Source organism: Bemisia tabaci, chromosome 2 (assembly GCF_918797505.1).
Source record: "Bemisia tabaci chromosome 2, PGI_BMITA_v3".
In the NCBI taxonomy this organism is placed as follows: Eukaryota; Metazoa; Arthropoda; class Insecta; order Hemiptera; family Aleyrodidae; genus Bemisia; species Bemisia tabaci.
In genome coordinates this window covers 32,537,882-32,551,613 of record NC_092794.1, presented here as the reverse complement: position 1 = coordinate 32,551,613, position 13,732 = coordinate 32,537,882, and the positions used below count along the sequence as shown (strand labels likewise).

The 13,732-nt window shown below is 40.0% G+C and overlaps 2 protein-coding genes across 3 annotated transcripts in view; both read left to right on the top strand.

Moving 5' to 3' along the window:
- Window positions 1-13,732, top strand: part of LOC109032790 (WD and tetratricopeptide repeats protein 1) — a 108,470-nt gene that overhangs the window by 59,945 nt on the left and 34,793 nt on the right. The gene's annotated exons all lie outside the window — the stretch shown is intronic.
- On the top strand, window positions 2,091-8,414 carry LOC140224058 (uncharacterized). Its single transcript, XM_072297166.1, has 2 exons — window positions 2,091-4,999; window positions 5,372-8,414. The coding sequence occupies exons 1-2, from the start codon at window positions 3,557-3,559 to the stop codon at window positions 6,389-6,391; spliced, it is 2,463 nt and encodes an 820-aa protein (XP_072153267.1). The 5' UTR covers window positions 2,091-3,556; the 3' UTR covers window positions 6,392-8,414.

Sequence of the window (13,732 nt, the reverse complement as noted above, 5' to 3'; positions counted from 1 at the left end):
CTCCAAAATTTTCGGATTCCGACTTTCCGTGACATTATTTGAATAAAACTTCCACTTTTATTTTTTTCCTTTAAATTAAAATCACTTCTGCTAAGCCTAAACAAATTTAATTTCTTGAATTTTTGTTTCAATCTCCTGACTTTTCCTATGGTCGCCGCAAATTCCCTGACTTTCCCCGTTTTCTGGACCGCCAGCAACCCTGAAATACCCCTTTGATCACCCTTTTGATTTAATTTATTTTCACGTATAACGTATACTAGGGCCCACGAACGATGATCCCTGAGCCGCGGGTATTTCTTGCAAACACTGGCAACAGCGACACCCCGGCCCGGACCGAGTCTCGAGTTCGCGGACAATGCCGAGCCGAGCCACAATCGAACCCTAATTACTTACGCGTAATTTCCAATTTCACCCTCCCGCTAGAAAAAACCAAAATTTGTTGAAAGTTGTGTAACATTTTTTTAGCAAGTGTTTCCTTACTCTCCTTTACAACATGAGTAAAAAGAGGCCTCGTTTATAAAAATCGGTCAAATAGCAGCAAAGTTACAGTTCGAGATACGATGTTTTAAATAAAAATTGGACTTCGCTTCAAAAAGAAAAAGGAAGGAAAAAATAAAAATTGTATATTGCAATTATGTATGATTTAGCTCAGAATTTTACGAGTAATCCTACCATGTAATGAACGAAGAGATTGGGGCAAAATTACAAGAATTTGATCTTTTACGAAAGGGCTTCCTATGAAGAATTTTGACCTGAAGATAGGGGTAGAATAGCAGCAGTTTGCATACAATAACTTTTCGCGTTCACAATACCCGGTCTCGTCGATGTGCAAGCTTGACCTCGCAGCGTTGTCATTTACATGGTCCATACGTTTATACGCCCGACTTTTCAGGGATTATCGTTCGTGGGCCCTCTTATAGTTCCTGGTGATTTAATTTACTTCAACAGATAAGTACGTTTACCATGCATAATTACGTCCAACTGACTTATCCTACGGTCGAAAGTAAAATCATGCGTTCGCAGATGTACTGAGTCATATTTTGCTTCAGAGTTTTCAGCGGGTATTCCGAAAAACAGACAGTTTTCTAATTTTTATTATTCCGAACTTTTATGCTTCCAAGAGATCCTGCTGGGCCTCGGGGCTGGAGTCCTGGCAACACCCTCCACTCCCCAACCCCCTATGTGAGGGGCCCTGGGTGGCAGGTTCGAGGGGATTAATTATGACAAGGTCCAGTTACACGATCAATTTGATGGCTCAATTTGATCGTGTAACTGGACCTAAAAACATATCCGCATATAATGTCTAATTGTAAGTTGGAACGGAGTGGCAACTAGTCATGTAGATTCCCTGATTATAAATTTGGGTGGAGGCGCAAGTCATCGGGGATCTTATGAAGAGACGAAAGGAGCTGCAGTTTGAATGAATGAACAATATAACCCGCCAATAACTTAACGCGCTATACTTGTTTCTTGCGTCTGTCATCTTTGTAATAAGGTCAAATCAGTCTCATAGCTAGCGATCGAATAAAAAAGTTTTTAAATTTCGACAATGATTCAGGTGCTTCAATTGGAGAGACAATCATCTAGCTACTATCGTTATCGGGACTTCTTTAAAATTTTGAATTTGCAAAAATTGTACAAGTAAGGATGGAACTAAACCTTATTTCAGATCTAGGTAAAGTATCGTCGTTTACCTAAAGCCTAATTTTTCTGTATTTCGGCGTTTCACACATGGTTATTGCCGCAAAACATTGTCACGAACCGTGCGAGGTCCCGACAGTGCGGTCCGTAGACGATGGGAGATCCCAAACCTCCTGACAGTAATATGGGGGAGGGGGAGGTTGGCCCAAACCTGACAAAAATTTTTAAAAAGGGTTGGGGTTCAACACTGACTGAAATATACTTGACTTGAAATCTAGGTGAGTAAATGGGGATGGGTAAAAAAAATCGCGGAAAAAAGCCTGACGTCATTCCGAGACAGCCCTAAGCACGCGGCATGGAGGACGCACTTGCAATATATGCGGATCTAGAGGATCCTTGTGGATTGTAGAGCTGCTTTTAAAGGTCAGAAAAGCTGACAGCAATGCAACGGTGACCAGCATCGACTGAAATCAATGTTTTCAAGCAAAATCCATACGTAAAGTATCGAAATCCAAGGAAATTAGCTTTTCAGCTGATGAGTATCCTCCAGCTCTATCCAAATACATGTTCAGCTAGATCCTAACTTGAACAATTTTCGTCACATTCACAATTTTTAGGAAGTTCCGATAACGACGGTGGCAAGACGATTGTCTCTCCAACTGAAGTAGGAACTCTTGCCAGGACTTGAAAACTTACTTATTCAAACGCTTTCTGCGAAACTAAGTAAAACTAATTAATTCGTTGACAAATGTAAGAAATAAGTAGTGATCGTTGTATAACCGGTGAGGGTAGCTTAGGGTGCGTCAAAAAAAATGAAAGTCTGAAATGTTGCGCTCCCCAGGCGGCAATCGATGACGTTTGGTAAAAAAACGTTTTTGCCAAATTTTGGGCTAATTTCAAGCATTTTAAATGGTGCCAAAGGTCAATTTTGTGGTGAAATTCTGGTTTTTAGACTTAGACCACGATTTTATACAAAAAACCCGATTTTACGCTGAAATCGTGCGTTTACGGGCAAAATGCCACATAACTCAAGTTGTAGAGGATGAAATTTCACTCTAGAAAAATGTCCTTTCAAACAAAAAAAATCAAATCTGACAGGCAAAACGCACTTCGGTATTTTATTTTTTGGTCCTCAGAATTTCTGAGGCCTTACAAAGCACCGCTATTAAAGACTCAATCCTTACCAAATTGAATCGAAAATGGGTATAAATGAACTGTAGGTAAGTGCTAAGGATACACATGTCATCAGAACATCCTCAGTTTTAAAAAAACGTCCCATTTTTTACGCATTTCTCAAAAAAGTATACGACCCGAAAAGCAGGATACTGAAATTATTGCCTTCGACATAGTTGGTAAGTTAAGATACTAATAGAGGTTCGAGTCAATTTTCTTCAAATGAAAAATCGAACATTTTAGTAAGAAGGAGAAGAAGTGGACGAAATGGTGGAGATGAAAACCGTCTGTCCAAGTCACTATAACTGCAGCGCAATCCTTCCGCCGCGGTGCGCCGCGCGAATGTCTGACCAGTTGCATACATGCCTAGTCTCGAGGAGTTTTAAACACACCAGCGGGGCGGGAGAATATTTTTCGACTTCAAGGTCAACGAAGATGAAGCTATCCCCACCACTTTCCCCGCCAGTCGCCTGAGCGGCCAATCAACTGTTCTTACGTATAACACCTTGAAACCGCAGACGGGTGAACAGCTAGGCACCTTCAGTACCCCTCCGATATTTTGTGCCCTCAGTCTTGGTGTCGCTGACGTTCTCTTTCGCGCAATAGTGTGTGAGTTTCTTTATTTGATCGAGAAGTGGCAATAGAGTGCAAATTAAGATGCAGCAAGCAATTTAAAGATCATTACACAGTGAACGTGCAGTTTTAAATTTAGATATCGGATTGCGGAATAGTGCGATTAAAGATGCGAATAAAGAAGTATGCGAAGCTTTTAGAGCCGAAATCGGAAATTACTGCCGAAAAGTATCCGTCTAGAGGGCAAGTGCTCAGTAATTTACTGTACGAACTTAATGTTAAAAAACAATATCTGTCACAAAGTGTGGAAAATGTCATTGACAGAGTGATACCTTTTTGGGTTAAGGCTCGAAGTCCCACATTAAGAAAGGACAAGTGCAAAAAAAAAGTGATACAGCTGTACCAAGAATACAGGAATATTCAACGAATCGTAAATATGAAAAATGCGTTGAAGTATGAAGCAGCTTTTACGAACAGTTTACACCATTTATTTGAAATTGACAGTTTTGATGCTTTAGCGTGTATGAGCGTAGAGGACAGGCCACATTTGCTGTCTGAAAAAGAAAAAGCTAGAAGGGAAAATCAAAACTCGCAAAAAAAGGAAAAAAAGGTGGATAAACAAGTGTTACAGGAAGAATTACCAGGTGAAGGATATGCTGATAGAAGATATCTTGCGTCAAATGAACTTGAAGCTGCACGGAAGCAGATGAAAAAAAAGAAGCGTACCCTTCGGGAAGAAAGACAAAAGCAAAAAGCCGAAGCATATGCTAAGAGACTCTCTGAAAAAATTATATTGTCAGGATCGTCTTCACAAGATTCTAAACCGTCATCTCAAGGAAGTGTTTTTGAGTCTAAGTTACAATCGCCCAAGAGAAAGCGGTTGCAAATATTAGACGAGGAATTGAGTTTAACTTTAGATCGCACGAGAACCTCCAATCGAAACGCCACTTTTCTCATCGCAAAAACCGCTAAATCAATGGGTGTTGATGTGAAGACTCTAACCGTTAGCGAGGCATCTGTGAGACGAAGAAGAGCTGAGCTAAGAAAAAATTCTGCTCAACGAATTCAAAAGAGCTTTAATCCTGACGTGCCTCTCACAATACATGTAGATGGCAAACTTTTACCTCCATTGATGGGTGGTAAGAAAAAGGTTGACCGATTACCAATTTTAGTCACAGGTCACAACATTGATCAACTTTTAAGTGTACCTGCATTGCCCTCTGGCAAAGGTATCTTTATAGCTGAGGCAATTTGCCAAACTGTTCGGGAGTGGAATATAGAGGAGCAAGTCAAATCTATATGCTTTGATACCACGTCCTCAAACACTGGAGTTAAAAGTGGTTCTTGTGTCTGTACGGAGCGAATCTTAGGTAAACGTCTCTTATATTGTGCTTGTCGTCATCATGTTTCTGAACTCCTTCTCGATGCTGCAGTCACTTCTCGCATAGGCAAGAGGAACCAACCTGAAAATCCTATTTTTACCAACTTCCGTGACAAGTGGGAGGATATCAATCCAAGCACCTATACGACGGCCCTAGACGACCCTGACATTCTTGAAAATGTGCAGCCTATCAAGACAGAACTTTTAAACTTCTGTTTCGAGCAACTTTCGGTGAGTTTTCACTAAAATACATTAACATTTTTTCTTCTTTTGGCCAAGTTTTTTAATTTTTAAAGTTTAAAGATCGTTATTGACGTAAGTGACCTTGTATCTCGATCAATCAAGTTCAATATTTACCCGTTGCTTTTGATGACGTCATTTTTTTTACTCAGAAAACATCTTCCTCTTTAATTTTAATTGTAGGAAGTAGCAAATCACGAGTCGTGCGTCAAGTTTCATCGGTTCAACCATAGTTTAACACACATAATTTTCTCTCTTTTTGTTAAGTATTTACGTGCAGGCATCTGTGCGCACGTGTAATGCTGAGGGCCTGTATTCTTAATAACAAATTCATCGATGCTGTTTTGTATTGTTTGTTTCTAGAAACATAAACATAGAGAAGATTACAGAGAGCTTCTAGAACTTGTGATCATATTTTGCGGAGCAACACCAGAGAGAGGAGTACGATTCAGAAGACCTGGAGCAGTATCAAATGCCCGCTGGATGGCGAAGGCTTTATATATTTTAAAAATGTATATGTTTCAGAAACAATTAACTATGTCCAAAGAACTGTTAGGTCATATTAAAGACATTTGCACTTTCATTGTTTGTATATACGTAAAGTATTGGTTCCAATCGCCGTCGGGGGTAATGGCGCCAAAAAATGACTGTGATTTGTTATCGAGTCTTTTGGCTTATGAAAAAATAAACCTTCCTATTTCTACAGCTGCTTTAGAAAAGTTACTCAATCATCTATGGTATCTGTCCGAAGAATTAGTAGCTTTTGCATTTTTTGATGAGCGGGTCCCCTTCAAAACAAAAATTCGCATGGTGAAGGCCATGGAAAAAGAGAGCTCAACAACTAGTCCTCCAAGGAAAGCATTGCTTGACATTAACTTATTGAGAAGGAAGAAAAACATCTCATTGGAAAATTTCGTAACTTCCAACACGCACAATTTTTTTAATCTACTGAATATCCCTAAGGATTTCCTCAACTCCCATCCTTCCGAATGGAGTCAGCTCGAAAATTATAATGCAGCTTGTATAATCGTAAAGAGTATGAAAGTCGTCAATGATGCCGCCGAGAGATCGGTGGCATTAATGACGGCTTTCAACAATGCAATAACATCGAAGGAAGACCAAAAGCAATTTCTACTCCTTACTGTCACAGAGAATTTGAAAAAGTATCCCTCAGCAAGGAAGACATTTTTGTTGCAGGCACCTAACTCAAAAATTGTGTCCAAAAATTTGTTCTGCACTATTACTTACTGGATATCCTTTTTTTCGAACGCAATATATTATACATTGAAGTACACGATAACTTTTTCTTTCATGTGCCGCTCCTCTTCGATATGCTGCGGAGGAAAATTCCCCCTAAGTTTTGTTGAAATATACCCACTTTAGTATGTTTAAAAATTATGCAAAAAAATGAACGTACCGAATATCTGCAGTCAACCACGTAAAAACATAATTGAGGACTACTGAAAATAATAAAACAACATCAGTTTAAGAGAAATAAATGGACTATTTCTATCAAACGGAACTATGTGCATTATGACGTGAGCCCGGTTATGCACATATTCTTACGGGTCTCAGGACTCATGTCGTAATGCATGTAGTTTCGTTTGGCAGAAATACGTCCAAATGAAGTCCACTTTTCTGAAAAAAAGTGAATTTCGGCAACCTACTGTAACGTTATTTTAATCTTCTCATACCATGAGAGCGATGATGTGTTTTATTTTTCATCTAAAGTGGGTACTCTGATCTAAAGTCAATTTACTCTTACGTCTGTCAATACTTTAGAGTCCATTTAAGTATTAAGTAAGCCATTTTGTTCAACTTAACCCCACCCCCTCCCCTTAAGGCCATCAGTGAGCCAACCCATCCGCGCCCTTTTGAATTACATGAGCATAACTTGACTCTTCCTCCTTCCAATTAATTTTCTCCAAAGATAACGTAGATAACTGAAAAATAGCCACAAAATTGACTTTTATGGGAGAATATTCTCTTTTTTTTCCAAGTGAAAGGCTTACATCTGGGCTCGACCCCCCCCCCCCCCTCCCCCTGTGGCTTACATAATGCTTGCACGGCCTGTAAAGTTTTAGTATCTTTCAGGGTCATATTTTTCAGTATCCTGCTTTTCGGGTCGTATACTTTTTTGAGAAATGCGTAAAAAAATGGGACGTTTTTTTAAAACAGAGGATGTTCTGATGACATGTGTATCCTTAGCACTTACCTACAGTTCATTTATACCCATTTTCGATTCAATTTGGTAAGGATTGAGTCTTTAATAGCGGTGCTTTGTAAGGCCTCAGAAATTCTGAGGACCAAAAAATAAAATACCGAAGTGCGTTTTGCCTGTCAGATTTGATTTTTTTTGTTTGAAAGGACATTTTTCTAGAGTGAAATTTCATCCTCTACAACTTGAGTTATGTGGCATTTTGCCCGTAAACGCACGATTTCAGCGTAAAATTGGGTTTTTTGTATAAAATCGTGGTCTAAGTCTAAAAACCAGAATTTCACCACAAAATTGACCTTTGGCACCATTTAAAATGCTTGAAATTAGCCCAAAATTTGGCAAAAACGTTTTTTTACCAAACGTCATCGATTGCCGCCTGGGGAGCGCAACATTTCAGACTTTTATTTTTTTTGACGCACCCTAGGGTAGCTACGCCGCAAATCACTGATATCATACGAGGGGCTCTATTTCCCTCAAAATCTACAAGAACGTACGAGACTTTTTTTTATTTTTTATTTTTTTTATTTTTATTTTTCAAACCATTTGGACACAATCATTTGGAGAATGCGGTCTCCCCAAAAAGAATATAAGCACACGTATAATCTTTTACCGACGAAATTTTCAATTGATCTTATTTCTCTTTAAAAAAATTATTTATCCGTTCCATTTTATCAACAAAAAATTTTTTTCAAAAGGGAATTATAATTTTCGATTAATTTATTTTTTTTAAATTTATTCGAACCAGATGCACCCTTCACGAATGGTTTAAGCAAAAACATAAAATTACATACTGAGCAACTAAAGAAAAATAGTTGTTACAGTATTAAATCGTTGAGGAGATAAGAAAAATATGAATCTATTAATTCCTCATTAATACGTGGTATTTGAAAGATGCGCGCGTTTGAATTTGATATTCATATAAGAATGGAATCAAGGCAAATAATACTTATAAAGAAATAAGAAGCTATTTAATTCAAGAAAAGCACATCAAGGCAACGAGATTATATTTATTGCAGTGCGGCTGTGTGAACGGAATCCAGCGCGGTGGGTGGAGATGGGGCGAGGGGTGCAAACGGATTAAATACACCAAATGAAGCTGCCTGCGCTGCGTGACAACGCTGACCACAAGATGGGACGAAAATAAGTAGTTCCCGGATGAGTGGGCAATTCCGGTTTTATAAAGAGATCGGAAAATCTAAAAGGAGAAAGGACAGCGTGCGAAAAAGGCGTGACAAATTAGGGGATTGAGTTTGGACGCCTTTGCAATGGGTGACCTCGAAGCAGTGACAGGTAATCGGCTTGGCAGCGGTGTATGGAAAAGAGAGAAATTTTTGTCGTCTTGGGACCGCCAAAGTCGGGACATCGTCTTATTTCTATCAATATCGGGACGGTCCCGATAGTGTTTCATGCGAGAAAGTACAACTTTTCTGGAGAGAGTCGAAAAACGGACAACACTCCTCGTAAATGCCAACCCGGGGCTACCCGTAACCGTTGTTAACTCCGAAGTCCCGACAATGATGGTACGTAGTTGAAGTCCCGACAATGATTCGAACTCCGTCAGGGGAGAGAGAGAGAGAGAGAGTGTGTGTGAGAGGGGGGAGGGAGAGAGGGGGGAGAGAGAGAGAGAAAGGCCGCTAAAATAATTCTCAAATGACTAGGGCAGGCAAGTGAAGACATAATAATGAGTCTCGAATAACAATCAAAATACAATATTTATATTCAGTCTTAAAGATCACAGGAATCACAGAAAACACATAACTTCAGGTACTAAATAAAACTCATGAGAGAGAGATAAAAAAAGGGGTTAGTAGATAGACGATCTGTTCTGTCGCTGCGTTAGCAGAAAGTGATATTGCAGAAACAACACAAATCGGCTAACTGGAGTTCCTAAATTTAGAAAGCTACATAATGAACTAAAGGGTCTGCATAATTAGTGACAGATTGGCCGGGAACTCAACGGCCACAAAATAACAAAACACTTAGAGCCACTTTGGAGTTAAAAATAGAGATAAAACTTGCTGGGTCGAGAGAGCTGGGATTTTGGAAAAGCCGGGAACCTTAGGGGTATGGCAATTAAGTTGTCATTACCTAACAAGAAGCAAATACAAAACGATCTCACAGAAGGTGCAGCATAGCTGGATGGAGAAGAAGGTGTAGAGAAGCCTTGTAGGTGGTGACCCTCCAAAATCCAACTACGCTCTAGTTCTCGGTTGGTTTACCAACAGACAGCAACATGCCAGTTCACGACTGGGCTTCCATTCTGCAACTCGGATTTCCTAAGGGAAACCGGGGACCCTGGGAAATGATTCATATATGTAGTAAAAATTGTGGGCATCTCAGTATGCAAAATGCTTTTTCTAATGTTTAGGCCTGAAGGACAACAACACACATAAGCCATTTAAGTAAACCACGGAAATACACAGGCAATATGCAAATAGCTTAAATCTCAATATGGCTTGCATAGAATATAAATTAAGGCACAAGGTTTAATCACAGATTTGAGCTGAAGGCTCTTATTAAAAACACAATTAGCTCATTTCAAAATGGCTTGCATGGAATATAAATTGAAACACTTGGTTTAATCACAGATTTGAGCTGAAGGCTCTTTCTAAAAACACAAGAAAACATATCATCAACTGGGGTCAAAAAGGTAGAATAAATTTGGCAACAATCGCCGTTTACCAACTTCTGGTCGAGACACCACCATTCCAGTAACCACTACAACTTGGCTACAAAATGATCACATAAGCACATCGAAATACAGCACACCTAAAGGATTTCTGAGATAAGGGGGATTCACAATATAAATTAGAGAAGGCTAAAGATTGAGGTAAGAAAAACTACTCAGTACTGGCACTCAAACCCAGGAAAACCAATACATGATTAGTGCCAGAAGGGCTTACTAAAAACGTGGGGGGGGGGGGGATAAGAATCTGTCATGCAGAACTACCATCAGGCCCGAAATCAAGTTATGGAGAAATAAAAGGGAGCACAACGCAAGAGGAGCTGAAAGCTCTGTCCACAAAGACTTACAGGGAACTTTAAGGGGGAAAATACAAACAAATGCTCTGTTGGAGCGCTGTTGTCTGGCATTGTCGCCAAGTGGTACGAAAAAAACTTGCTCTGCGGTTTTCGCAGTGGCACATCTCCAAATTGGAGAGGGGCCTTTAGCGCTAACCTACGTTAAACTGTAACTTTTGGGCGTGCAAACATTTATTGGCAAGTAATCACTTAAATTCACAGAGACGACCGTGCTTATAATGTTCTAATGTCCTTCAAGTTCAAGTATCTGTAAGGTACATCAATTTTTTTTAGGGGGGGCTATGGGGCAAAAACGAGGAATTTGTCAAATTGTCATTTGAGTCCACCGCTGAAGAAGACAGAAAACTCCTGGGTATTAGCAATACAAACTCAGCAAGTGCCTTGAGTCAGGTGAAACCTATTATTTCAAATGTATTATTTTCAAAATTACTCTGTATGTATTCAGGAAAATTAGACTGCTAATCAGACATACATATCGTGAATCAACCAAGCCGTGTTCAATTGAGAAACCAACACTAGATCTTTGTCGGAAGCTAATATGGTGCTCACGAACTTAAGCATTCCGGCAGATTCCATCTTTAGCGGTTCCTTTTTAGGACAAAATTAGCTCAAGCATAATATTATGGCACGAACATGATTGAATCATTGATTATACATATCAACAATTTCTTTATTGTGATGTTTATCCATTCAACTAAGACTAACCTAAAAAATAAAATTCGCAAGGGTGCGTTAACACAGCACACAATGGAGCGAGTCAATGGGAGAGGTCGAACATAGCACGCTGCGCATAGGACATTCCGTAATTATCAGGATTTTCTCTATTTAATTTTCGCCGAACTCATCAGTATTTTTGAGATGAGTGCCAATAAAGCGCATTATGAAAGGGAGAAGGGAGGGGGGGGGGGGTAAGAAAAAAATGGAAAATATTCACCAGGCTCCATAAAAGAGCCATCAATCAGTGAAATCGCAGATAAGGCCGCCTGACTCAAAGCAGCGACGACGTATTCATGAAGAAAGGGTAGCAAGCAACTGCAAAATTCAAGAGAAAAAAACCGGCTCTCCGCTTCGCTCCGCGCCGGTTTTTTGGGGGGGCTTCGCCCCCCCAAGCCCCCCCAGGACGCGCGCTTCGCGCGCGCTTTTTAGTTTGAGTGTCCATTCCAGTTGTTCTGTCTTCTTAAGCGACCCGCGCGTCCACCGCGGGAAGAGTGTATTTTCCGAAGGGGGGGGGGGGATCAATCTGTAAGGGAATGAATTAAGAATTGAAACAGAAGTTGAGTTGTGAGCAGGTGAGCACGTTGTGAGCAAGAAGTTGCGTACCTTTTCGCGAGAGTGCGCGGCGAGCGGGAATCCCACTACTGCGCTGATTGACCAGAGGCGAGAGTTGCGGACGGACGATGTACGAGAAATTGCCTACGTGGAGGCGGTCCGGCAGCAACATACCCACCGGCAGTCACCAGAAAGCAATAGCACAAAATAGTAGTTGCGTACGTTGCCAGCGAACGCGCTGCGAAAGGTTGTGACGGTTAAATGGTGAGATTTTGTTCAAGAACAGATCATTTAACCTGACCCACTGTGCGACGAACAATTTGTCCAGAATCTTCCTTCCCCTGACCCACTGTGCGACGAAAAGTTTGTCCAAAAACTTCTCTCCCCTGACCCACTGTGCGACGATCAGCTTGTCCAAAAACTTTCTCCCCCGACCCACTGTGCGGCCCTGCTCCGGCCGGCTCCCCTCATGCCGCGCACCCCTCGCCTAAAACTTTCAAAGCTCGCCATTTTTAAACGGCTTGGCCGATTTAGCTCAAATTCAATACCAAACCAGTCCTAGGGGAGAACTACCACCCGTAAAAATTTCAGCTCAAAATATTCATTTTCGCTCGAGTTATCGAGTGGACAAGATTTCACCTCCCCCCACTTTCGAGCCCCACCCCTCAAAATCTATCGCCTCAAATTTCAATTTTTTTTCGCAGAATAGTAGTCCTAATGAGTCTCTACAAAATGCAAAAAAATTGGTCAAAATATCTATCAACGTAAGAAAGATATAACCACTCAAAAATCGAAAAATCTTCAAAAGGCGGAAATACATACATATATACATACATATATACATACATACATACATACATATATATATACACATGAATTTGAATAGCATATATTTTCGTGATCTACGACCCGTGATCGGTGCTCTTCACAATGTCTCAGGTCTGGGTCCGACATCATGGGAGAATGCAATAGTGTATTTCCTTCAGAAAATACACTAAAAGTGATGTCTCCGCCACATTGGCAGATTTTGACAGCTGATTTTTCTGGATTATCATACTCAAGGGTCCTACAAATGTCCTCATAGAAAAGAGAGCTTGAGACTCGTCGAGACAACTAACTGAATTTTTACTTAAACTTCTTTCTCAGTTTTTTGGAGATAGGTGCCTTTGAACAGTCGTTAAGATCGTGAAAAAAAATATAAAAGATATTTATAATAGAGAAATATGTTCTCCAAACTCTGCATATTATCAATCAATCGTTGATTTTTACATTTGCGGAAGTTGTGATGGACCAGATGAGGTGGAAAAAATTACATGTAACTCAGCTGAAATTAGGAATTTGCATGTACCCATGTTTGGTGGGATGTGGCGCATAAATGGAAATGATTTGGCCCAAACTAGTGCCATATCCTTTAAATATAACCCATAAGGATCACTCTTCAGCCCCCAGACATGGGATCGGCCGAAATCGCGTATGTCCGACCTTTACCATTGACTTGATCCACTGTGTGGCATGACAAGTGACTTGTCAGGCCGCTCCAAGCTGTCTTGCTGGGTATCTACTCATCCTCTGGGCTAGGTATCCTCTACGCCATGTAAGGACGTTCTCTGCGCCTTTGACAAATATTTCCCTTTAAGCTCTCTTTATTTTTTTTTGTCCTCATTTGATCTATTAAATAGCTTCAAAATTTCTCTCTATGAAAAAGTCATTGAAATTTTATTCCACTCGAAAATTCATAGCTGTTTTAATTCAAGCCAAATTCCAATCAAACTCTATGATTTTGCAAACATAGCAGGATTTATCATTTAATTTACTGTAGCGAAAGTGTCCATCTCTAAAATCTACTTGTAATTGTAGGTTTTGTTAGCTTTTTCACTGCACTTGAGGATTGTTAAGATTTATTTTTGATAAGGCTATTTTAAGTGACATTGAAAGGATTTTGACCAAGGCCTTAGGAGAGACAAGGTAGTTAATAAGTACGGGACATACCAAAATTAATTAAATCCAAAGCTCTTCGTACTGTTGCACAAACGCACACCGTCAGGGAGAGAAAATTAAAGAAACATAATAAAGGTATTTAAGGTATTGTTTACTGCAGACACACATTTATTTAGGGGGTTCTTGCTGATTTTTGCATATTTGGGCGTTCTAGCATTAACTCAGTTCTCTCAATGTAATCAGCTTTATGTAAAATA